This window comes from Acinonyx jubatus, chromosome D1, assembly GCF_027475565.1.
Source record: "Acinonyx jubatus isolate Ajub_Pintada_27869175 chromosome D1, VMU_Ajub_asm_v1.0, whole genome shotgun sequence".
NCBI classification, from domain to species: Eukaryota; Metazoa; Chordata; class Mammalia; order Carnivora; family Felidae; genus Acinonyx; species Acinonyx jubatus.
In genome coordinates, this window is record NC_069390.1 from 3,227,841 (window position 1) to 3,253,006 (window position 25,166).

Sequence of the window (25,166 nt, forward strand, 5' to 3'; positions counted from 1 at the left end):
AGACCCCCCTGTGATCCTCCCGCACGTGGTCCCTACCACTACCCCGGGGCGGTGGGGGACACCAGCTCCTGAAAAAAGGAAAAACGCGTGAATCTGGATGGTCTGTGATCTGTGCTGCCCCCCCCCCCCCCCCCCGCCCCGGGTCTTCCAGGGGCGGCGAGGGCAGCTTTTCCAGAAGTCTCAAAGCCCTGTCCTGCCACACGAGACGCCCGCCAGGGGAGGCCTGCCTCTGGCCGTGGCCTCTGGGGGGCCAGGTCTGCGGACAGCACGCGGCCCCTCCACACCAGACGGCGAGGGGGGACGGCTCCACGGCACAAACCCGCATGACCAGGAGCGGACCGCCTCTCAGCTAGGCGGCCCACGTCTGCTCACCAAAGCTGTCCACCCGGTCAGGTCCACGCCAGCCTCCGCACGCCCCGCGTTCACCGGCTGCTTCTAGGTTACCGTGTCCAGCGGTCGGCCCAGGGCAGGCCCAGGAGCCAGGCCTCGCGTCCACCAGCCCCTCTGCTCACGAGCGTTGCTCTCTCGGACCTCGATTTACTGCACCCCAAAGGAAAACGGAGCCTGGGCCGCACGATAACCATCTCGGGGTTTCGGAAGCATAGTTCAAAAAATGGATTTCTAAAGGAACGTTTGCTATTTTGCTTAGAATCCTTGTCCAAAAACTTGACAACGTCAGAGCATAAATACAGTTCCCTCATAAAAAGTGCCTCTTAAAAGGGGGATCCTTAGTTGGTCTACAGCTGAGAAATTACAGGGTCAGGGGTCAGGGAGCCACCTAAGTGACTAAATCCCAAAACAAAATCAGCAAGCAAGTGGATCAAAAAAAGTTTATTTTGAATATTTAATTAGAAAAAAAAAACCACACCTAGGACGTGTGCTACAGAAACTTAGATACAATAATTGCATATAAAACCCAACCTAACCGTGGTAAAGCGAGGACTATGCAGAAATGCACCTCAGGAAACGGACGCCGACGTCTCGAACTCCGGAGACCGCCCCCCACAGACCTGGGAAGACACCACTGTGACCGCGGCAGGCGCTGACCCGGCCGCCAGGCCCCCAGGAGGGCAGCGGCCCCCCGTGCAGCACCCGTGGGGGACATCCTGGCCGGGAGAAGGCCCCCTCCACTCCACTTCTTAGCCGAGTCCGCCAATCCCATCCTACCGTCCTGACACGGTATTTTGGCACAAAGCGCAGGGGTGCCTCGACAGGAAGAACGTTTCTGGCAGTTTCCGGCAGAGAAGGCACCTGCCCGCCCGCAGTGGTGGCCGTTTTCTCACGCAACAGACGCAGAGCCGCGTGCGGCCAGGGGAGGCCCTCCGGTAACACACTGGGGACACTGCTTGGCGGGTGGCGGCAGTCGGGGGAGGGAGGCGGGAGGGGGACTCGGCCTGGGGAACAAGTCCCGGGGGCCTCCCAGCACAGGGTGCTCCCATCTGGAGACACAGCCACCGCCCTCTACCCTCCCCTTGGTCCTGACCTCCCGTCAGGCCTCCCTCCTCCTGGGACGGCAAGCCCCACCCGACACCCACACGACCACGTCCGTCAGGGGCCCCGAACGCCGCCGCCGAGGGGCGAGGACAATACCACGGCCTCAGGAGAACTAACGGTCCCCCAAATGGCTCCATGTGACGATTTGGCAAAAAAAAAAAAAGGAAAAGAAAAAAAAAAGAAAAAGAAAGAAAATACCTCGAATGCGTAAAATCAATGACCAAAGTCCTCCTAAGGAACGTGATTACAATATATTAGCAAGTTCTGTGGCATAAACATTTCCAAAAGCATCAGCAGAAGTATTAAATATAAAAGCGGCACGTCCACGGCCCTCCCGGCCCCGGAAACCCACGGACGGCGCGAGTGACGCGTGGCGCGGGGCCGGCGGGCCTACTGCCGCAGCTCCACGTAGTTGGCCGGGAAGAGCCCGTACCTGCCCTTACAGAGCCCCCGCCACCAGCCGTCATCGATCATCTCTATGTTGGTGATGACGTCGTCGGGGTCGAAGGAGATCTCGTCGTCACCCGCTAGGAAAGAGGAGGGTGCAGAGAAAGGACAGTGAACCGCAGGCTCTCCCGCCACGGGCCCCGCCGGGCAGACACCTGGACCTCTGCGCCCGGGCCGGGCAGCGCAGCACGCGTGCCCAGGCTCCGGACGCCAGGCTCCTCCCACTCTCCCACCGCACAGGGGACTTTCACGCACAGGGGCGCACAGGGGAGCCCAGACGGCAGCCCGCGCGGCACAGCGCCAGGATAAACCCACCAGGTCGCACAAATTACAGACGCCCAATTTCACAAAACCCACACCCAGGCACCCAAGCGCGTGGGCACGTCCGTAAACCACAGGAGGGGAGCAGGAAACTCTCCGTGGCCGCCCCCTCACAGGAGCATGGCCTCAGGCCGGCCGGGGGTCAGCCCGGGAGGAGAGGCGGTGAGGTGACGCGCAGCGGAGGGAAGCGGCCCCGACAGGACACGAGGTGCCCGGACGGCCGGGAAAACGTGGCTAGTCCGCAGGGCATCCTGGCATCTCAGTGCCGACTGTCTCACTTGGAGGGGGGACCGTGCCTTTAGTGTGGGCAGCATCCTTGGTTTTGGGGAATTCACACTGGGGTCTCTAGGCGCAGGGACAACACTGCGGCCACGAGTGATGGGAGGTTCGGGGAGGTGCGGAAATGCAGAGAAAGGGGGCATTTTTGTGACTGTGAGATCATCCCAAACTTTTAAACACTGTTAACAACGCTCTCGGAGTCAAACTCCCAAGAGCGGAGTGGCTGTGGAAACGAGTGCCAATGGGCACGCGGGCATCTCACCAGCCTGGTAGTCGTAGAGGGCGACGGCCGTGATCCCAAGGTCGTTTTCGTATTCGTCGTAGGTGTTCTCCTCTAAAAATAAACCAAGACAAGAGCTGAGGGGTAAGGGCAGCACCACGGAGCCGTCCGCCGTTAATTTCTTGTCCACGAGGCCTTCCGGGCGGGAGAGGCCGTGGGGGGTGCCGGGCGAGATTCAGGAGGAAGGACTCCGGCTCCTGAGGAACAAACCCACCCCTTCCCAACGCCGACACCACCAGGCGCGCACGGTGACCCGGACGGGTACCGTGACGGCTTTCAGAGAATGGTTTTTGAAGGTTTAAAGATTTGTACTTTCAGGAAAGGTCACGTCGTGGTTAAGCGACTGGCAAGCCGCGGGGGGACGGCGCTGCCCAAATGCCCCCAGTCACGCTTGGGGAAAAGGTAAGACTCCATCGTGAGGTGTGCTGTCTGATGGATTCAGGTTAAATCTGTCCAAACGTATTGAACGAAATCTCGTCTTTAAAGATAAGAGACCGATTTCGGTGTCCGTCCCGCCGAAGCGTCTGTAAACTCTTCGGGGTGTATGGAAGCTGTTCCCGAAAACCTCAAGACACTCCGGCCTCCCGGAGCCTGGCTGTCACCAGCTGCCACTTTGGAGAGAGAGCAGCAGAGGCCCCTGCTTCCCACTCGGCCCCGCGGGCCGCCCCAGAGCAGCAGGGCCTTCCAGAAACCACACCCGAGAGGTCGGGTGCCCTCCCGGCACGGGGGTGGACACCCCACAAGCAGGGGGAAGGTGGAAGGGGCCAGGCAACAGGGTGACAGACGTTCGCGCGAAGGAGCAGAGACAGAGGGGGGCGTGGCAGGCGCCCCTGCGCCCATACCTGCTTGATAGTGGCCCGGGGCCTCCGCGGCCTCGTAGGCGGCGTCCGGGGCGTAGGCCAGGCCCTGCTGGCCACCAGCCTCTCGGTAGTCGGCGGCCTCCACGCTGTACGTGGGCTGCGGCTCAGCCTTGAATGAAACTGCGTCCTGGGGGAGGGGAGCGTCAAGGAGACATCTGCTGTGGCCGGCAACGAGTCCCGACACGCAGCTCTGTCTCAGTCCTAGCGGGATCGGCCACGTGCACGCGCGAACGAGGAGGCCTCGCACCCACTGACGTTCAAAGAACACTCGGACTCCAGTCGCGGCGAAGCAGCGTGAAGGGGCCGCGTGCCATTTCCTGCCGAGTAACTTCCCCCCATCACGGGCCCCCCACGCCCGCAAGTAGGGCTGCAGGGCCTACGAGTCCAGGGGGCACGGCCGCCGTGCAGAGGGAGAGGCAGCCTGGACAGGGCCCCGGTGGCCACGTGACCCTGGGCCACCCCCGGGACCCAGACGCGCCGTCTGACGCTCTCCCGGGTTCATGAGCAACGCAGACGGCTCACCCCCTCGAGTCGCAGCTGAGCTGAGCTGCGTTCTGTCCCTCACACCCCAGGGGGCCTCTGACGACCTCCTGGTGAGAAGGCGGGCACAGGAAGCGGGGCAGTGGCCACGGGGATGCAGGGGACGGGATGCAGGGCTCGGCCAGGAGTGGTCATGGGCCCGGGGCCAGGGGTGCCCCTGAGAGGCAGAGAGCCCAGTAATTCAGAGACATGGGTTCTGGGGCACAGGTGGGCGGTCACGAGGCACCGACGACGAGACTGAGGAGTAAGGGCCGAGGACAGTCTCTGGGGAACACAGTGTGCAAGGGGGACTGAGGGAAGGAGAGCGGGGAGGGCGGCCGGCAAAGCCAGGTCACGGGGAGGGTGGCAGGTGGGTGCCGGGACACAGGCGTCCAGGAGAGAGAGCGGGTCACAGAGTATAAGTGACATGAAGACCAGAACCCACATCCACGGCATCAGGGGATCTACCGGGAGGCGACGGACTGGCTGAGCACTGTGCCCCCCACCCCCCCAGCGCTCACGAGGGCTACTCTCCAGGCCACCGTCTCGGGTCAGGCAGCAAATGGAATATGTGGGGGTCCCTCCCCGTGCACGGTGGCTTCGACAGGGGAAGGGCGTCTCTGGAGAGTCAGAGACTCGTTCGCAAACTGAACGAAAACACCAACCTCGTAGACGGGGCTTGAGGGCGGCCTCTCCTCAGCCGGCTGAGGGGTGGGAGACGCGGGGGGGGTTTGCTTCTGGGCTTGGGCTTGGGCTTGCTCCTGTAATCGAGAGACAAGGAAAGGGAAAGGTCGTCACCAGGCCGCCTCCACAGCAGGACTTCCCAGGGAAAGGCCACAGCCGAGCGCACACTACAGCCAAGCGCGGGGAGGACTAAGCACGGAGACAAGCACCTGGGACGGAGGGAACAAGGGGGCGTGAAGGTCAGGCATTGTCACAGACGGGACGTCAGGGGCGCAGCCCTCCTGCCGCCACCACGGGCAGAAGAGGGTGGGCACAGCCGTGCAGAGAGCCCGGCAGCAGCACGGCCGCCCCGCGCCCCGCACACGCCCGATCTAGGGGTTCGGACAAGAACGTCGCGGCTCTGAGCTCACGCTGGAATGACGGACGCTTCTGGGGCCCTGAAAACGGGGTGAGCGTGCTCTGCGCGGAGGACGCGCACGGGAATCCCTGGGGCCAGAAGGTGGACAGCGGAGAACAGAACAGCGGCGCCTCGAAGGCGCGGACGGCACGTCCCCCAGATCCTGGCGGGGGTGGGGGGGGCGACCTCACACGGCCAGAGGGACCGAGGGTGTAAGAGGTTCGACAGGAGACGAGAGACGGCCGCGGGCTCCCCGGGGCCCGATGGAACCACAGGGCTCCCTCCTTCACGGAGGGAGGCAGGCACGTGCGAGGCGGACGAGGACACGCGGTCGGTCCCGGAAGCAGAGGCTGGAAGGGGCCCCGAGCCAGGGAAGGCGGGCGCCTCTAGAAGCGGGCGAAGGCGAGGGGGCAGATGGCCCCCTGGAGCCTCCACAGCCGAGAGAGGATAAACGCGTGTTGCCTCCACCGCGGCCGTGACCGTGGGGCGTGGCGGCCCCAGGAAGGCAGGGCCGGCTGCCAGCCTGCGCGGTGGGGCCGTCGTGAACGAACCGCTGAGACGGAGACCGAGAGAGGGCGGCCGGCGCCCCGGGGCCACGCGCCAGGCAGCGGCAGCACCGTCAAGCGCACAGGCTGCTCGGAACCCCCCACGGGTGAGGCTCCCAAGGCCGGACGGCTTGTGTCGGGCCGCCCAAGTGCGAGTCGCCGTACGAGGCTCCGCCCATCAAAGCGCCTGGCCGCACGCCCTTCTCCTGGGAGCACGGCCCGGCACGCGTGGATTCGCGAAGACCGGCCCGCCCGCCAACGGGAGCCTCCCACAGCCAAGAGGACTCCGGGGTGAGGGGCGCTGGGCTGGGAGTCGCGCGCGGGGAGGAGCAGACGACAGGGCAGAGGCCGGAAGCGGGGACGACACGGCAGAAGGGGCGGTGGGGGGCTCGAAGCGAAGCAAAGGCGCGAGCGCGGCAGGACGGCGGACGCGGCCCTTCTCCAGCCGCCGGCTCCTCTGAACCTTACGGGCGCTGACGGGCCTCGGCGGCTAAAGCCTCGAGGCGTAACGTGAGGAAGGCGTTAATCACTTGCGGAAAGAAAAGCAACACGGGCGCCTGGTGGCTCAGTCGGTTAAGCGTCCGATGCTTGATTTTTGGCTCAGGTCACGATCTCGCGGTTCGAGAGTTCAAGCCCCGCATCGGGCTCTGCGCCCACAGCACAGGCGGGACGTCAGGGGCGCAGCCCTCCGGCCGAACCCGCTTGGGATGCTCTCTCCCCCTCCCCCACCCGTGTTCTGTCTCTCTCTCAAAGTAAAGACATAAACATAAAAAAATAAAAAAAGCAGCAATTACACCAACGCGCTGTTACCCTGCGCGCACTACAACTTTCGGGGCTTGCTCATGCCTCGGGTGCCCGGTCCACGTTCACGCTCTCCCCCACCCGTCTCCCCTCGCTGGGGGTTCTCGGGGCCCAAACCACCGATCTGGGGAGGAAGGGCCCAAGGAACTAAACACCGCTCCCGTGCCCTCTGACTCCGCGTAGCAGCCGTCCAGAGAGCGGCGGTGAGCTCCTCCGCGCCCGTTCACAGGGGGGCCGTGGGGCCATGGCGCACAGGCTGCCTGGCCAGTAGGTGACGTGCCACGGACGTCCGGTCAACGCAGAGAAGGCTGAGGACGGGACGAGCCCACGCCCGCCTGCTCGCGTCCGCCCCCCGCCCCCACCTTCTCTGGCGACACGCGGGACACAGAACACAGGCGACAGCAACAGGCCAGGGACAGAAAGCCGCAAGGGTCACACAAGAAGCAGAAAGCAGGGCGGCCGCTCCACGGGGGGCTCCTTTCGCACCCTCGGCCCTCTCCCCGGGGGGAGAGGTCCAGAGGCGACGGGTCGGGACAGAACGGCCAGGGGCACATCGGGACAGGGCTCAGCGGCGGGCAGGCTTGCGGGTCAGCAGCACGGCGGACCATCCGGCACCAGGCAGCCAAGGGCTCCTTGACGTGTGGGGTGAAGCCCCGGGGCTCCCGAGAGCACAGCCCGCAGTCAGGGCTCAAACCCGGTCCTTCCGGGACCTGCTGGACTCACGTGCAGCTGCCTCCGGGCCTCTTCCTGCTCCCGTCGCTCCTTGGCCATCCTCTGCGCCCTCTCCGCTTCCGCCTTCCGCCTGTCCTCCTGCTCCTTCTCCTTCGCCAGGTTTTCAAAGTTCGCTCTAATGTTGCTGGTTCTGCTGTTTGCTGCAGGGGGGAGGAGAGAGGGGCACAGCCGGCGTCAGAGCAGCGACGGCTCCCCTGGACCGGAGCACCGCGGGAGCCAACCGGGCGTGGAGGCGTCCCCCCGGCGGCCCGCCTCCGGGCCACTCTGTCGGCTGCACGTGGTGCAGGACGACGGGACAGCGGAGGCCTCGCACCTGGAGCGTTTCATGTTCCGAACAGCAGCGCCTCCTCCCTAAGGGTGCCCTCGATAAAACAGCAAACACTGGTGTGCTGCAAATCTCGAGCCCCGAGAACACGTCTGTCCACCTCCTGAGGCAGGCGGGAGGGGCCGCAGGCGCAAGCCCTGTGGTCTCAAGGAAAACCACTGGCGCGGCTGAGGCGCACGCTGATCTGATTCTCCACGGAACGTGCTCTGGCCTGAAATAACCGACGAGGCCTGAGCACACGCGGGCTGGCCTGTGGCGGACTTCTCTCTAAAGTGACGGAACGGAGTCCGTCGTGTGCAGTTATCGGGCAACGGCGAAGTCACGCTTTCAAGAAAAGTCACGATTGTGGAAAACTCGTACCCGCTACTGCGAGCGTGACATTTCCCCAATTTTCCCTGGAGATGCTGACAAGATGGAGAATTCCATTAACGAACGTAAGCTGGGGTTTTGTACAATGAAAAGAAACACCACACTTCAAAGATCAGCTGAACTCAGTGGCCTAGTATCTTCCAAACGCCCACTGCGTGCTACAGAACCAGGCCACTCTGTGCGGGCACCTAATCCCCAAGACAAGCGGGAACCCTCGCCCGTCTGAGACCACTATCGTGAAAGAGCGTCCAGGGACCCGAGGAGCTACCGCCACGCCCTTCTCGCCTCCACCTGTGCATCTGGGGGGTCCGATCGCCTTCCTAAACGTGATTGGCCACAAGACACTGAAGGCAGAAGCAGTCGTGAGAATAAAGACCTTGCGCTAAGCCAATGCCAATGCCACACTTCCACGCGGTTTGGAAAACGTAGTTACTTTTTCCAGGGAGAATATCATTACGTGAACGCGTAATATTTTATCGTTACTCGTAACATCTGAGATCCTCGGATTTTTGTTTCTCTTAACGTTTGTTTATTTTTGAAAAAGAGAAACACACAAGGAGAAGGGGAGGGGTGGAGAGAGAGGGAGACCCAGAATCCGAAGCAGGCTCCAGGCTCCGAGCTGTCAGCACAGAGCCCCACACTGGGCTCCAACCGATGAACTGTGAGATCATGACCTAAGCTGAAGTCGGACACTCAACCCACCGAGCCACCCAGGCGCCCCCTTAAATTCTTGGTTTAACCTCACTACAGTAGAGATCAGGAGACGCAACCCCCACACATGAAAGCTCTCGGGGGCCCTCAATGATCCCCACAAGTGTGCAAGTGTCCCGAGGCCACCAAATCTGAGAAACACTGACCCAGGGAGCAAAGGGGACACTCGGCTTCCTATCTTCGACTTGCCACTTTCCATACGGTTTCCCCAGCTCAACAAACTCTCTAGGGCCTGGCCCACGTGAGGGAAGGGCCTAAGGAGGCCTTTTCTCATAGCAGCCACCTCCGGGGATGGGGCGTGTGCAGCCTGTGCGGGGCCAAGGGACAGACGAGGCGGGAAGGTCTCCGTCAGCCTCTGCGCAGGCAGGCGGCACACTCCTCACAGCACAGCCGCGGCTGACGCGGGCACCGGAGAACCTCCCAGAACCCAGTCCCGGCAATGAGAAGGGCCCTTGCGGACGGGCGGTTAACCCAGCCCTGCCTCGGGAGGCGCCCCCAACACAGACCCCATCGCCAGACGGCTGCCACCATGGCTGACGGGAGCCTGCGGGCGTCCGCGGGGACAGGCTGGCCTTCCGCCTGAGGGGGGCGAAACGCTGTCCCTGGAGGGAGCAGAACCAGGGCGCCCTCTGCTGCCCCAGCCGCTCCCAGCCGGCACCGTGCCCCCTGCGGGAGCCCCATGCGATGCCGGGTCCGTCCACCAGAACTCACCTGCCTCGACGGGGATGGTCTTCTGATAAGCAGGGGCCCCCTGGGTGACATCCTCGAAGGTGGAAGCATTCTAGCAAGAGAGAAGCAGGACACTCAGGGGAGCACCCCCCTCGCCCTCCACGGCCCGTGCGGGCTCCTACTGCAACGCAGGAGCCCGCCGGCCCCACGCCCACCTCTCCGCCCGGCATCACGCTGGGTTATGGCGTCAGGGCGGGAAGATGACCCCGCAGGACCCTGCACCGGCGGAGATGCGTCATCATGCACCCACGTGGACCCACACGGGGGACAACGTCAGGAGCGCACCCGATCTCAGCCGCACGAGCCCGGGCGACGGGCACACGTCAGCACAGGTTCGGGGCTGTGACAAACGCATCGCCCCGGCAGGGGTGCGGATAACTGGTCAGGGGAGAGGGTGGGCCCGAGTGAGGGCAGGCGTGTCCGCCAGACGTCTGGAGCGTCCTCTCACGTCTGCTAAAACTGCTCTAAAAAAACCTGCCGGAAAGCTGCCCCCAAACTACGCGTCGGCCGGCATCGGGCCATCATGACCCAAGCGTGTGCTCCTCCCAAGCCCCTCGCCCACCCCCCTCCTCGGCCACTGAGACGGGCTCGAGAGCCGGCAGGAGCCCCGATGTCTCTGCTGGGCCACGTTCGAGCCTCGCTGGGCCTGATCGCCCACGTTTCCCAAGGCACAAGCCCCCCCCCCACCACCTCGTCGATTTTGGAGGACAAACTCTGTCCCAGCAAAGCGACAGTGTGACTGTCGGATCCAGACGCGCAGAAGGGCTCACGGAGCGCGCCAGCCATCCTCGGTTTCCCTGTCAGGGAAACAGGCCTGAGGCTCAGGACGCTGCCGGTTTTCTGACACACAAACGAGGAGAAAGGGGCCCCGAGGTGGGGAACAGGGCAACCCAAGCTCCCCTGGCCGCCGGAAACCTCTGAGAGGGGCACGCGCCCCTGGCCCACCTGCTCTGCCCCTCCCCGGCCGGCGGCCCCCCGGTCCCGGTGCCCGCAGCACAGAGGGGTCACCGAGCCACCCCTGCCTCGTCTGCAAGGCGCGGCTGCTGGCCGTGTGACCAGACCTGCCCCATCTCGGACACCCCCTCCCAAACTGCCGGTGCGGGCCATGCCGCTTTCCAGAACACCCCACGCCACCCCCACCCCCGCCCCATCCTTGAGGGAGGAGGGCGTCAGCGCCCTCCCGACTGTTCCCTGTGGGTCCCGCTGCACCACGGCCTGCCCCGTCCAGCCGATTCTCCGGCACGCCGCTCAGGGTCGTCTCCGCCGCCACCCCGGGGGCTGCCGCCTCCCCATCACCGCGCCCTGCCTCCTCACTGACCACGACCCCCTCCCGGTCCACCCCCCTCTCCTGGTCCCGCCTGCTGGGCACCCCTCCACCACTCCCGCCGTGGACCCGAGTCCCAGCGACCCACCTCACTCAGGGACCACCTCGCATCGCCACCCGGCTCTCAACCCCTTGTACACAGCTACTGGGACCTGGGCAGTCACCACACCTCCCCAAGCCTGTGCCCCGCCCCTCGCTCCCAGGGCCACACACGGTCATGCGTGGAGTCCCCTGGGTGATGACGTCTGTGTGGTCGGCTGTGAGTCCGACAGAACTCCAGAAGACCGGCCGTGCCACCTGTGACCACGGGCCGGGCACGGGACCGGTCTTTGAGGACACGGGAGCCACAGCCCGGGCAGTCCACGCTGACGTGGCAGGACCACAGCCACCCCGGGTGTGAGGACTGACTTGCTGAGACTCCGAAGCCACCAGAGGGGACAGAGTCCCGGTGAGAGCAACGCGCTGGCTCTGGACACTGTCCCGCGGGCCCCCTGCAGTGAGGCGGGCGTTCTGGATGCGCGTGCTCCCACACGGCAGCCAGCGCCCCCATGTGGCCGGTGAGCTCTTCTACCGCGGCCACGTGACCGAGGGACTCCACTTCCGATTAGGTTTGCTACTGATGGGAATTCACGCGGCCACACGTCCTCAGGCTGCCCTAGCGTCTGAAGGTCCGCGTTCCGAGGGCAGCGCAGCCGCACGCCTTGGCGTTTTACAGTGCTGCGGCTGAGCTCGGGGCCCGCCCGGGCTGCTCCCTGCCCCACAGCACGGCTGTGCGGGGCCCAGCACCCGGGAAGCAGCGTTCCGAGTGTGGGTGCCTCTGAGAACAGGGCCCAGCACCCACCAGCGACGGTCCACGGGGCGGCGCGCGGCAAGGGCTCCGCAAGCTCCCGCCCCCGTCGGCCCAGCACGCCGCACCCCGGGCCGGGGCCACTCACCTTATCCATCCGATCCTTCTGCACCCCGTATTTTCCACCGAATCCTTTGGAATAGTCTGAAATGTGGCACAACACGACACTTACTCTCAGGTCGAGCGCCAGGAGACGCGTGCAGGCAGATCCGGAAAGACCCAAGAAAACGCACCCAGAGCGAAAAGAAACGAGATCCGCCAGACGATGGGTCTTGCCTCGCAAGGCGAGTTTTGTTGCTACAACGGTACTCAGTACGCAGGCAGGCGAGGGGCGGGCAGAAAAGAGGCGTGTGTGCGTGCTTTCCGCACTCTCCCGAGGGACAGAGGGTGCGGGGTGCGGGGTGCGGGCTGGCAGGCAGGGACAGCGAGGGGGCCGCGGCCCGGGCAGGGCACCGCTTCAATAGCACAGGCTTCCGCCCAGCAACGGCTGACCGTCCCCGCCCCTTCCTTCCGGTGTCCTGCTCTGAGCGCCACAAGGAGGCTCAGACGCGGGCTCCTCTTGCTTTTTACGAGAAAAACAATTCCACGGGGAAATTCTGGCAGCCGAATACTCGTGTCGCGGCAACGCAGACCTCCATGAGGGTCACACCGCCACGCGGCATCAATGCCGCGCGGAGCCAAGGCCACGTCCAGGCCGTGTGCCGGACCAACTCAAGCGCGTGGTGCACCTTCCCTCGCCCGCCCCCGGCACAAGTTGCTAACACTGGCACCGGAGGTCTGAACTCTGCCTCAGGATTCAGGGCCGCACTGCTCTCCAGCTGGGGTCCCACCCCGAACGGCTGAGTCCAGATCCTGACTGTAATCAAGTAAGGAAAAGAGGCAGCTGCCACTCAGGCTCCCGATGCCTAGAAAGTCCCTGTCCCTTTTTAGCTCTGGGCACGTACTGTCGGCTCTGTGTGAAGAACTCACACGTGACACAGGTGGTGTCACCCAAAAACAGAGAACACACAAAAACATCCCCGCCCCAGCCAGACCCCACCACAGAGGAAACACAGAGACCACACGGAACACGCCTGCCCCACGCCCCTCGCTGCCACCTGGCCTCTGGCCTAAGGCTAGTGGCCTGGCCGAACCACACATGTGTCCCACCCCCCCCCAGTCTCAGAGGCAGCGAGGCAGCGCGTTCAATGGCTCCCAGTGGTCACGGTCCACAGCACGAGCTCCTGTAGAAGGCTGCTGGGAGACCAGAGACAGCCCATCCCAGAAACTATTCACATGATGGGGTCAGAGTGACATTAACCTGCGAGCTACCGCCTCATTTTGCCAAACCCGAAGTCTGAAGGATAGAGGGGAAATGGGGGAGTGGAGGAAGGAGGGGTGCAAGTTAGAATCCCTCCAGCATAAAAGTGGGTTTCAAACACCCCCGTGCCCCTGATGAGGGATGGCGGGGAGCTCAGAAGGCTGAGCCCCTGAAGTCTGTGCTATAAGCGGCTGCACCAGAAGGCGGGGGGAGGGGGCTGGTGAGCGACTATGCCTTGCTGGGACTCGTGCTTGGCCAGTCTCTCCTTGTACTCAAACCCCACAGCACAGGAGTCCTGCCTCTCGGACTGAACACCAAATGTGCCTCCGAAACCAGCCTTGTAATCTGAAAATCCACCGGCAACAGTGGGGAAAACCGAGAGAGGACGCAATTCGGTTAGAATCGTACGAGCGAGTGCACAAATCAAACGTGTCATTTAAAGAAGGCAGGGGCTCTGCCGGGCTCAGGGGCGGGAGCAGCTCCCAGGCTCACAGAGAGTCCAAAGTCAGCTCCAAGGTTACAGGACAAACTGAAACTCTTAACGCTTCAGCCAAGATGTGAAAACAGGTTAGGAACTGCATCTGAAGTAATTCACAAAAGGCACTCCATGCTCTGAGATTCCCTTCCAGGCCCTACCCGTGCCGCAGACACGAGGGCATGTCTCTGTGCATGTGAAGAAAGACACGGTGTACAAAAGGACCGCACGGCCCCGCTTCCCGGAGTGCTGGCCTCAAGGGCGGGTGCAGGTCTGCGTGACCCACGAAGGTGCCCCCCACCCCCACCCTGCACCCTACGGCCCAGGGACACACTTCCGAGTAGAGGCAACGTCTCCCCTCCCGAAGCCCAGCACACTCTATCAACGGAGTTCATATGCGGGCAGAAAACAGCATTCCCGAAAATGCTACAGGTCCTGCCAGGTGCTTCAGACGCACAGGTGAGCGCAGGGCCTCATTGGCAGCTGGGGGGGGGGGGGGGGGGGGGCGGGGTTCATCGCTGCATCAGCTAAAGAGCTTTTCAAAAATGTGGGAGGCACAGGACAACCCCAAACAGTGAAGATAAAACAACATGCTACAGGAATACGGCAGAAATACGGGACGTGGATGGAACTGTGGATGAAAAGAAACGAAATTCTGGAATGATCTCAAGCAGGAGCAGGCAAAGTCAGCGTACCTCTTTGGGACTCGTGCAGCTGCAATTTCTCCTGGTGATCCCAGCCAAGAGCACATTTGTCTTGTCTGTCCGTCTGCACGCCAAACTTTCCTCCAAACCCTTTCACATAGTCTAAGTGCACAAGAAAAGGCCACAAGCTAGTGTTAGCGGAGGGCACGCTTCCCACGCGGCCAAACACCCACCACGCGCCACATCCCTCCTTCCCCTCCCAGACCTTTCGCAAAACTTTGGGACGCGTTCACGAGGAGGACCTCCTCGCGGCACATCTGGAAAGCAGCCTGATCTGTTGTGTCCATATCGCGAACGCACACACACGGGACCCCAACAAGAAGCTCCGCACAGCCTGAACCAGCACCCACGGGCCACCACGATCGCACCGTTTGCAACACAGACGTGTGGCACGTGGCCACCATTACAGGTGACTGCTCGAGTCACGGGGTCCTGGGGCCAAACAGGTGTGAAGATACAGTTTCTTGCTTAACAGCTGTGTTGGGACTTGTGTTTTAAAGCTCGATGTTTAGGGGTGCCGGGGAGGCTCGCTCAGTTGGGCGCCCGACTTGGGCTCAGGTCACGATCTTGCAGATCATGAGTTCGAGCCCCGTGTTGGGCCCTGGGCTGACGGCTCGGGAGCCCGGAGCCTGCTTCGGATTCTGGGTCTCCCCCCGTCTCTGCCCCTCCCCCACTCACACTCTGTCTCTCAAAAGTGAATAAACGTTCTAAAAAAAAAAGCTTAAAGTTCACTGCTGAATTACAAAGGGGCATCTACTCTAGGGGTGGCTGGCCACGCTTCCCGTTTCCGTTCTGGTCAACAGCACTCAGCCCGTGAACGGCAGCTGGCGAGAGCAGACACCGCGGGAGTCACCTTTCTGGGATTCGTGCTTCTCCGTCTTGCCTTGGTACTCGAAGCCCACGGCGCTTCTATCCACCTTGTCCTTGTCGATGCCAAACTTGCCCCCGAAGCCCTTGGAGTAATCTGCAAACGAGGGCGGCACCGTTTTCGCGGCAGCAACGCAGTCGAGTGCGGGGACCTCTGAGAAAACGCTTCTGTCGCCCGAGCAAAACCAAAACAAACCCAACAAGGATCCCTCGGCCGCAGCGGAAGGTCACTAGCAGGGGGGACCCTGGAAGGCGTCACTTGTACGTGTAGGAACAGAAACATCCAGAGTAGCAAACAGAGCAGATGAACGGCTATCGAATCTTCCCTTCGCTCCAAAGGAGATCAGAAGCAGGCGCATTACCAAGCTTCTGAGGTCGAGACGAGCCACGGAGGCGCCGCGGCGAGCTGTCGAAAGGTCACCCTGCTTCACGAACTAAAGCCAGCAGAGGTGCACCGGTGGCACCTCCAAAGGAGGAGGACACGCACGAGGCATCTTCCAGAAACCTCACTTCCCGGCAAAGCTAAATCACGGAAATACACGGCCTGATACTTAAGCACGGCTCCCCCAGGGACACGTGCGCGGAACAGAATGCGAAGATCAGAACCCTCAGGAGGCCCGGGGGCTGCCGAGGAGCCCCGTCTGCCCCAGGCACGTGGGCTCCCGCCACCCGACTTCCCGCAGGCGGTTTCTGCTCCTCACTGCCACATCGGGGAGAGAGTCTGAACAGCACCGAGCAGGATCCAAGAGCAGGCCCTGATCGGCAGGGTCACAGTGGGCAGAGGGGCCCGGGTAGCAGGCAGGGGCTGCGCACTCCAGGGCCAAGACTGCGGCCTCAGGGCAGACGGGCAGGCCTGAGACAGGAAGCACCCCGCGGGCCCAGCGGCAGCTTCCCTGGGTAAATGCCGAGCCGGTGGTGTTCCCAGTGGCGGGGTTTAACCTTGTCTTTTAAAGAAACCCGGGTTTTTAAATAATATAGCAAGCTCTCTGTTTGTAAGGGTTGGCAGTTATTTTTAAAAACTTAAATGTGCAGGGGCACCTGGGTGGCTCATTTGGTGAAGCATCCGACTCTGGGTTTCAGCTCAGGTCACAATCTCCTGGCTCACAAGTTCAAGCCCCGTGTCAGGCTCTGCACTGACAGTGCGGAGCCTCCTTGGGCATCTCTCTCTGCCCCTCCCCCAATTATCCTAAATAAACAAATAAATAAATACACAAGAATATTCAAACGTGCAGGGGTGCCTGGCTGGCTCAGTTGCTGGAGCACGTGACTTGTGACCTCAGGGTTCTAAGTCTAAGCAGCACGCTGCATGTAGCAATTACTGAAAAAAGATAAAATCTTAAAAAAATGTAACGTGCACGCGAAATAAACGCAAAAGAGCCAACAATTCGCGGCCTCTGCAGGAAGGTACCGCGTCTGTAGGGCACCCCGCACGGATGCAGCAGTCTGTCACCGATGCCTGGCAGGGGATCTAACCAGGGACAGGAAGACCAGCCTGGCCTGCAAGGGCCCTCTGCCAGCATCCACCAAATTTTAAAGTCAAGGTCCTGTGACCCGGCAATTCCTTTTCTGGGAATTTACTCTTCTGAGTAATCACATACGTCTATGACACAAGAGAACAAGATTTTTAACTTCAAAAACCACCAAGAGGGGAGCCTGGGTGGCTCAGTCCGTTGGGCGTCCGACTTCAGCTCAGGTCACGATCTCGCGGTCCGTGAGTTCGAGCCCCGCGTCGGGCTCTGTGCCGACAGCTCAGAGCCTGGAGCCTGTTTCAGATTCTGTGTCTCCCTGTCTCTCTGACCCTCCCCCGTTCATGCTCTCTCTCTCTCTGTCTCAAAAATAAACGTTTAAAAAAAAAATAAAAAATAAAAATAAAAAAAATAAACCACCAAGAGCCTGAATCCCATGGTCCAAAGAAGAACGACCTGGCTCGGCAGACTACGGGCCCTTCACAGGACGGGGCTGAGCCGCCGTCCGAAGGACGACAAACCCCCTAGGCCCACGGAAGAGACAGGAGGGCCCTCACACATTCAGGTAAAAAGGCTGCGGGCGTGTAATGTGAGCCAGTCTCCCCGGGGCTGGTTCTGGGGACGCGGGAGGCCGGGGACACGGGGGGACACGGGGGGCCCCGAGCGGGGAGGACGTGCCGCCGCAGGCTGACCTTTCTGCGACTCGTGCTTCTCCGTCTTGCCCTGGTAGTCGAAGCCCACAGCGCTCTTGTCCACGCGGTCCGCCTGCACACCGTACTTGCCACCAAAGCCACTCGAGTAATCTGAGGGGACAAGACAGGGGTCGGGGACAAAGCCCAACGACAGACTGTTTACTTGTCAACGACTCACGACAACAACATTCTGGAGTTAGGAGTCACCGGGAGATGAGGCACACGTTTGAAAACGCCACCCACGGCCACACGCCAGTGAGCAGGGCTCGGCCTACAAGCTTGCGTCCCGGGCAGCGAGGACCCCAAGCCTGTGACGGGCACCTGCTTCCCGGGGCAGAAGCGAGCCGTGTTCTCACTCGGGAAAGTAACCGTCTGGAAGCTACGTGGCTGCGATCCCTTTCCAAAGGGACAGGAAATGTCCGTGCCCTGGCTCATCTGATGACAAGCAAGAGGCAGAAGTCACCAGCTTGCTCGAGACACATCAAGTGCCCTGAGAAGGTGACACGCTTTTGCTGGTAAAAAAGGTTCTAAAAGGCACACCGTAAAGGTCAGCCAACGCCGTGTCAGAGAGCACGCGTGCGCAGAAGTGAACCATCGTTGATTTAAAGGCTCGCGTTTCCATTGTTGGGGGGACGTTAGCGTTTCACGAAGCGGGCCCCAGAGCCGACCATCCAGGGAACACCGCTCAGAAAGACAGCTTCCGCGGCGGCGACACGGGACCCAGACACCTGGAGAGCACAGTCCTCCCCGGAGGCGACACCGCCTTCCCCAGGGAACCACCTCCGGGGACATCGCCCTCCCCCCACCTCGGCCGCAGGCCTTACCTTTCTGCGAGGCGTGTTTCTCGGTTTTCCCCTGGTATTCAAAGCCCACAGCAGACTGCAATTACCACAAAGAGGGAAACACGTTTTTAGAGGTCTCCAAAACGGTTCATCCGAACCCCGAATACACGTGAAAAGTTTGAAACCACGAACCATGTTAGTTTTTTACCTCCGATTCCCTAAGCCAGGGGCAGGCCTAACACCCAAAGCTCCGGGCGTGGAAATTCGCTGCCACAAAATGTTCAGCAACGCCCAGCAGGCAGTGCGGGCGGACCTGTAGCCGCCCGCAGCCCCCGAAGGGCACGTGGGGCTCGTGGACTTCAGCCCCACGATGCCAGCCCGGGCGACCCCCCACCGCCACAGGTACGCCTGCTTTTCACGTGGGCTCTTCCAAGAACAACACTAACATCAGTAGCGAGAACGGGCACGACGGGGGCATCTGCACACACGGCCCCGGGAGACGGGAATCCCCATCGCCCCATTTTACAGGCAGTTCACGCAGAACCGCGGCAAACGGGTAGTAACGCCTGAGTGCAGACAGATGTTGAACTCCAAAATCCAGCTGCTGTGATATAAAACAGGGTCCAGACGGCCTTTGCTCAGAGACTGAGAGGCTGAGGCCCAGAGGTGCCAGGCGGCACCTGGACACCGGGCCTCAGCCCTGGATTGGGCGCGTGCGTGGCCCTCTGAACACCGCCGCGTCAGGGACATCCGTGCAGGGAGGGTGGCTAGACATGGTCCCCAGGGGCACGTTCTTGGGCAGTGGAAGGCTATCCTGGTCTGTCCGATCGGCAGGTGCCAACGTGGGGGATTCGCACAGGAACCAGGGTGTTCCTGCTCTCATGTCGTAACCTGACCCATCATCTCAGAGCCAGGGATCGGGGGGCTTCTAGAAGCCTGGACACCCACCCCACAGTCCTGCATCAAGGCACTATCTTGAGCGGCCCAGAGGACGCCCCGGTCTAGAGGGAGGGGCCCCATCACCCACGCTCTGGTGCCCCCGACGCCTCACTCACCTGGTCAACTCTGTCCACCTGGACACCAAACTTGCCTCCAAAGCCCCGGACGGAGTCAACCTGGGAACAGTGCTTGGAGAGCTTCGACTGATACTCGTGGCCGACGGCTGACTGAAACAGGTCACAGAGAGAAGGTGTCCGTGTCAGACACCCCCGTGGCACGGCCCACGGGGAAAAGGCCCCCACGTGCGGTCCATGCCAGGGCTCCTCCCCGAAACACGCCCGGTGCGCAAGCCGGCGGTGGGGGGAGTCCCCGAAGCCACCCGAGACCCTGCCGGGTGGGGGCTTCTGATGTGACAGGCGTGGGCAAGGGGCCACGAGGCCAGTCCCGTGCAGAGCCCAGCCTGACACCCGGCACCCCCAGATGGCGGTACGGTCACTCGCTCTGCTGAAGCGAGGCACCCGCCTGCCGCGTGGTGTAGGAAAGAGGACCAGAGATACCCGCCGACAGACGGAGACGCAGACTCGCGCTCTCAGGGGCGACACGCGCTCGGCCACTCTACAGAGCCACCGCGATCGCGACGCCCACCCCGTCCACCCACAGGGTCCCCCACACGGTAAAGTCGGGGCGTCCCGCCACCCTGGCCTCCGCAGGGTCAGCCACCCGGGGCCTCGGCGCCACACCGGGCGCTACAGCTGTTGGTAAACAAAGCTTCTGGAACGCAGCCCCCACCGTGCATTTACATATGAGGCCGCTTCTGGGATCCGACCACCAAGTTCGGTAAATGCCAGAGGCCCACAGCCCGTGAAGCTGAAAAGACTGACGACCAAGCTCCCGGGCGGCCCCCAACCCCGCCCAGCCTCCCGGCACCAGGCTCTGTCCCCAGCGTGGACGGCCCGGACGCCTGACCGAGTGTCGGCATCTGAACCTTCCTTCTTACGGCCGATGGTCTCGCCGCCTGGGACGCGGCGCGGACAGCCCTCCGCCTGGTCTCCCCGGGGCTGCACAGGACGCCTGGGTCAGGAGGAGCCGGGGCGGAGGCGGAACTCGGGGGGCCGTCTCAGCACAGCGCAGGGGAGAGAGCGGCCGAGCTTCCCTCGAGGCCTCAGAGCCGGGCCACGCTCTCCCCTCCCCGGCTCCACTCTGATGTCCGTCCTGCCTGGAGACCGGAGGCACACTGGCCTCCCAGGGCCTCCAGGCTCCCACTCAAAAGTGCTGACAAAGCCCCCCCCAGGGGACCGGGGCCCAGGGGCTGCCAGACCACACTCCTCGCGCAAACACGTGCCTGCCGGAGCGGGGTTTTGTTCTCCGAGTCTCCGTCACGTTCTCCTCAAATCTCAACCCAGAGATCTCTGGGCTCTTTCCAACTCAGAGCGGACAAGTTACGGATAACTTGAGTTATGTGTCTTTGGAGTCTCATTTTTTTTTTTAAGCTTCTTTACTTATTTTGAGAGAGACGGACGTAGCGCGAGTGGGGGAGGGGCAGAGAGATGAGGAGAGAGAGAATCCCTAGCAGGCTCTGCGCTGTCAGCAGAGAGCCCGACGCAGGGCTCAAACGCACAAACCGCGAGATCGTGACCTGAGCTGAAACCAGGAGCCGGGACTTAAGCGACGAGCCACCCATGTGTCCACGGAGTCGCGCTTATTTCTGACAACAGGTTGGTCCAATCGTGCCCCCGGGAGCTGCAAGCTAACCTTGCCTACGGGTGCAGTGAGGCACGGAGGGAGGGGCTGCGAGCCCACGGGAGCACCCCCACCGCATTCATTCCTAAGGGGAGCCCCCCCCCCCCCACTACACCAGCTGTAGACACCCGAGCGTTTCCCTGAGCCGTCTGGGCACCGTCACTGTCACTCGTGAGACACCGCTGAGCCTGCCCGGTGCCAGGCCAGGCATGAGGTGAGGAGGACAGGTCCCAGCCCCGGAGAGCGTCCACGGAAAGGCGGCGACGTCCAGAGGGAGCGGAGGCCCACAGGGAGAAGGCGCGGGGGAAAGGCAGCTGCAGGCAGGCTGGCGGGAAGGAGGGCTCCCCGGGGAAGCTTCGGCGACTAGAAAGGCCGGAGCCCAAGGCGTTGGGAGGGCAAGAGCGGCAGAGAAGCCAGAAGTGGCAGCCGTGTTATCACTGCCATCTGACAGCTTCATCATTTGCCCCAACGTGTCGCTATTCCAACCCAGACCTGGGGACCCAGACAGACCACGAATTTCTCTCTGCTTTAACTCCCCACAACACCACGGGCATAGGCTTTGTCTGGGGTAGGGAAGGCTCCTACCTGTTTCTCTCCTGTCCTAAGCACGTGGGGCCGGGGGCCGGGGGCCGGGGGGGAGGGTTTGTCTGTTCGTACTGCAAAAGGCCACCAGGCTTCTTCTTTAGAACCCGGAGATTATTCTGCTCCCCACCCTGCCTGTCTAGACACCTCCGGGAATGACAGTCACACCAGGAGACGTCCCCGTCTGTTTCCTGCAGCTCACTCTTGGTCCAACCCCAGCTTAGGCAAATCCGGGACCTGGCGTGGGGGGCCCACGGGCCCCCCACGCACCTGCTCTGTGCTAACACCCGCAGCGTGGCACGCGGGGACACAGCGGTGCCATTCCGTGCTCGGCCCAGACACGGACTCCGATCCGGGCAGGTTTCGGATTACAGAAGTTCCAGATCAGCTGACAGTTTCCCATGTACGCAGAACAGAGGCAGATGGCTGTCGGGTCAGGACGTCATGCTGGTCAACCCAGGAAATTCACGTCTACGGGGAGGTCTGCGGACCGTACGCAGGAACCTCACTTGGGAAACACGTGACCCACCACCCCTACTCCGTATCCTCTCGCAGGGGGGTGGTGAGCAGAGCTGATCTGCTCCCGGTCTCTCAGGACAGAGGACGCAAAGTGCCAGCCGAGGCTGATGCGTTCAGTCGACCACGATGATGCCGTGTAGCCGGGTGGCAGAGAAGGCTCGCCTGCTGCCCTCAGGGAGTGCTCTCTCCCGGCCTCACGGGCAGTGACTCTACACAGAGGGCCAGGCCATGCTCCTCCGTGAAGGTCATCGATGCCTGGGGGACAGCAAGGCTCCTGCTGGCTGAAGGCTCGCCCGCGCCGTGAACGAGAGCCCCCCGGTCTGGTTCTGGTCCGCAGACCAGCTCAGGTGAGGCTTGTGGTGAGCCGTGGGCAGCAGGGACACCGACACCCACGCTCAAGGCAGCCCTGGGCTGCCGTCCTCGCCCCAGAGCCCCTCCCCCCCGACCCAGGCCAGCCGCCACATCACCCACACCCCGGCCACCGTGCGAATCCCAAAAGAGCTTCTAAGACACAGGAGCCTCCGTGAGGAAGGTCGGTCCACAGAGGGCATCTCACCTTCACCGCGCTGACGCAAGGCTTTTAGCCAAGAGGTCCGGGCCCCTACCTCGCCAGCCCCGTCCCCGCCGAGGACCGGCACGCAATGCCATCGCCTACCTTGTCCATGCGGTCCTGCTCCACGCCGAACTTCCCGCCGTAACCGTGAGAGGCTTTTGGTCCTGTTTCAAGCTCCTTCTCCTTCAGGCTCTGGTGTTCTTGAAAAACATTCTCTCTCAACTTGTGTATGCTGGAAGGGGAGGGGAGGGGAGGGGAGGGGAGGGGAGGGGAGGGGAGGGGAGACACAGACACAACTGAGAGGGCGGGCAGCGGGACCCCGTGGCCCCTTTCCTCCACGCCCCCAGTCCCTGCCTTCGCCGGGCTCCGGGCTCCCTTCCTCCGCCAGCCGGCCCATCTGGTCAGCAGAGCTCAGAGTGACGCTTACAGGGAAAAAGGAACTAATCTGCGCTGGGCCAGTGAGTCATCCCAAATCCAAGAGTGGCCGCGCTAAAACGTGAGTTTTTCTCCCATTTCTTACGGAGAAGAGGTTCTCTTTCCTCCGGTAGCGGGATCAGGAGAAGCCCTTTTGCCGGCATCACCTCACGGCACAAGCGGAAACCAAGCCAACGGTCCCGTATCCCAGAGACCCTGAGGACGCTGCTCAAAGACTGTGAGACGCAACGTGGAGACCACGTCTCTACTTGAGGTGTTACTGCTTTTACCTATTCCAAGGTGACACGAGAGACTTTCAGAATTTATCATCTAAGCCACTTTCTACTTTTAACACCGGGGACAGCGAAGCGGATCACAAGACGTGGCCGAGATGTGGCAGCTCAAGAAGCTTCTAGAGCTGCCACCATCAGGGGACCATAAAGTGGCACAAAGGCCACCCCGCAGGGCTGTCCAGGGGTCACCGTGTCCACACATCTGGACAATCCCAGAGTGCACTGAAAAAGCAGACCACGGCCCAGTGCCCTCGGCGGGGTGGGGGGAGATACTGTTCCAACACCTGGAAGGGCCACAGGGCGCCCACGACCGTCCCAGGGGCTCATGCGACATCCAGCACGTTTCGAAGCCACGGGAACAGAAACAACGAGGGAGCAACGGTGACTTCACCAGCTCGGGAGTCGGCTCCCAGGGCCTCAACGTCCTCACGTGGCTTCTGTGGAAGGTGTGGGCTCAGCAAGTCAGGGAGGAACCAACACTTGGGTCTAAAATACCCACGCTACAGACTTCACCCTCTTTTGGGGATGATTTCCTGGCTCTGCCTCAGCCAAGAACAGCTTCGTTTTCCCGAAAGATACGGGGCCAAGGAAGACAAACCCCGCAGGCGACCCGGACAGATCACAGGGACGGCGCTTCATGGCAGGGACGGGAGGGTACAAGCGGAAGGCGGTGCGGCCTAAATGAAAGTCTGAGCACAGTTTCAAGGCTTTTACGTACACTTCCTGACAAGGAAACACCACCGGAAGGAGCAGGGCCCACTCTCCCGCGGGACAATCCCTCAGCTCTATTTGGGGCCTTTCGGGAGAACACGATGCTCAGAATCCAGCTCCCCGGTACCCCACGGGCAGTGACAAAGCAGGAAAATTAGAGTCGTGGGGGTGGGGGGTTTAAGGCGTAAGGTATTCGAACCCACCGTGTGGGGCAGGAACCCCCCCCCACCTGCAGACCGCGTGGGAGACCGCGTCCCTTAGAGATGCTAGAATCGTCACTCCAAGAACTGTTTGTGACGGGAGCTTCTCAGCGACCACATATACGTGCAAACACACGGAGAGAAGCATGGAATCGCGTCTCGCAGGAACCTCAGCTCGCGAGACAGGCCGAGCCGTGCCAGCGTGCGTTCACAGAGAGGCTGTTCCCCCCCTCCCCCCACCGGTCTGCATCTTCGCCCTTCAAAAGGCCGATTTCACACCAACATTAAGAGTCTCTTACTTGATGTGCTCCTGGTGCCCAGACCCTTGCACGGTCTTGGCCCCCCATCTCTGCTCCTTCTCACTCACGTCGTTCTGGAAAGAGAAGTCAGTGAGGAGTGAGGCCCATGCGGGCCTGCAAGACACACGGACAACCCGAACGGAAACAGGAAGAAAATCACTTCTGGGAAAAGTGACACAGAGGTAGGCTGGTGACTCATACCACAAAATCGGGGTCGGTCTCCCAGTCATCGGCGCCCCCGTCGTCCTGGGGGATGGTCACGGCGTGGCCCGCCGAAGCTTTCCACATCTGAAAGAGCAGGGCCCGGGGTCAGGGAGGCCTGGGGGAACGGCTCTCAGAGGCCAGCCGACAAGCTCTCCGGCCACAGCATGACGGCTTGGAGCTCGGGGGGCTGGGTGGCCGGGCCACCAAATGCCCACCCACAACCCCGCGCGGGAATGACATCGGACGCAAAAGAAACATCGTGTGAGATTTCTAGATTCCTAACACCGCTCTCGAGTGGCATCTGAGACCCATCAGAAACACTCCGGCTTCAACTCAAGTGGGAAAGTATGCTGCAAAATAAGAAAGTCACACGTGCATTGACATCATCCATGAGGAATACATCCCTCCAGGGGCGCCTGGGTGGCTCCATCGGTCAAGCGTCCGACTTCGGCTCCGGTCATGATCTCGTGGTTCGTGGGTTGGAGCCCCCCGTCGGGCTCTGTGCTGACGGTTCAGAGCCTGGAGCCTGCTTCGGATTCTGAGTCTCCCTCTCTGTCTGCCCCTCCCCTGCTCACGCTCTGTCTCTGTCTCTCAATAAATAAATGTTAAAAATTAAAAAAAAAAAAAAAAAAAAAACACATCCCTCCAGGGGCACCTGGGGGGGTTGGGCTCAGTCTGTCAAGCATCCAACTTTGGCTCAGGTCACAATCTTGCCGTTCATGAGTTCTAGCCCCACGTCGAGCTCTGTGCTGTCAGCGCAGA

The 25,166-nt window shown here is 61.9% G+C and overlaps 1 protein-coding gene across 5 annotated transcripts in view; it reads right to left on the minus strand.

The window, feature by feature from the left end:
- Positions 1-816: 816 nt before the first annotated feature.
- CTTN (cortactin) overlaps positions 817-25,166 on the minus strand; it is a 30,757-nt gene continuing 6,407 nt past the window's right edge. For 3 of the 5 annotated variants that reach the window (XM_027045804.2, XM_027045805.2, XM_053202806.1), the window contains exons 3-17: positions 24,402-24,488; positions 24,201-24,274; positions 22,386-22,515; positions 19,006-19,116; positions 17,993-18,047; positions 17,169-17,279; positions 14,997-15,107; positions 14,135-14,245; positions 11,753-11,808; positions 9,476-9,545; positions 7,351-7,499; positions 4,866-4,961; positions 3,664-3,808; positions 2,804-2,875; positions 817-2,021 (exon numbers count right to left, since the gene is read on the minus strand). In XM_027045804.2, the coding sequence (XP_026901605.2) occupies positions 1,885-2,021; positions 2,804-2,875; positions 3,664-3,808; positions 4,866-4,961; positions 7,351-7,499; positions 9,476-9,545; positions 11,753-11,808; positions 14,135-14,245; positions 14,997-15,107; positions 17,169-17,279; positions 17,993-18,047; positions 19,006-19,116; positions 22,386-22,515; positions 24,201-24,274; positions 24,402-24,488 (1,515 nt within the window). In that variant the 3' untranslated portion in view covers positions 817-1,884. Of the gene's footprint in view, positions 2,022-2,803; positions 2,876-3,663; positions 3,809-4,865; positions 4,962-7,337; positions 7,500-9,475; positions 9,546-11,752; positions 11,809-13,198; positions 13,310-14,134; positions 14,246-14,996; positions 15,108-17,168; positions 17,280-17,992; positions 18,048-19,005; positions 19,117-22,385; positions 22,516-24,200; positions 24,275-24,401; positions 24,489-25,166 lie in introns of all 5 variants that reach the window. The other 2 variants (XM_027045806.2, XM_053202805.1) reach the window with 2 other exon arrangements.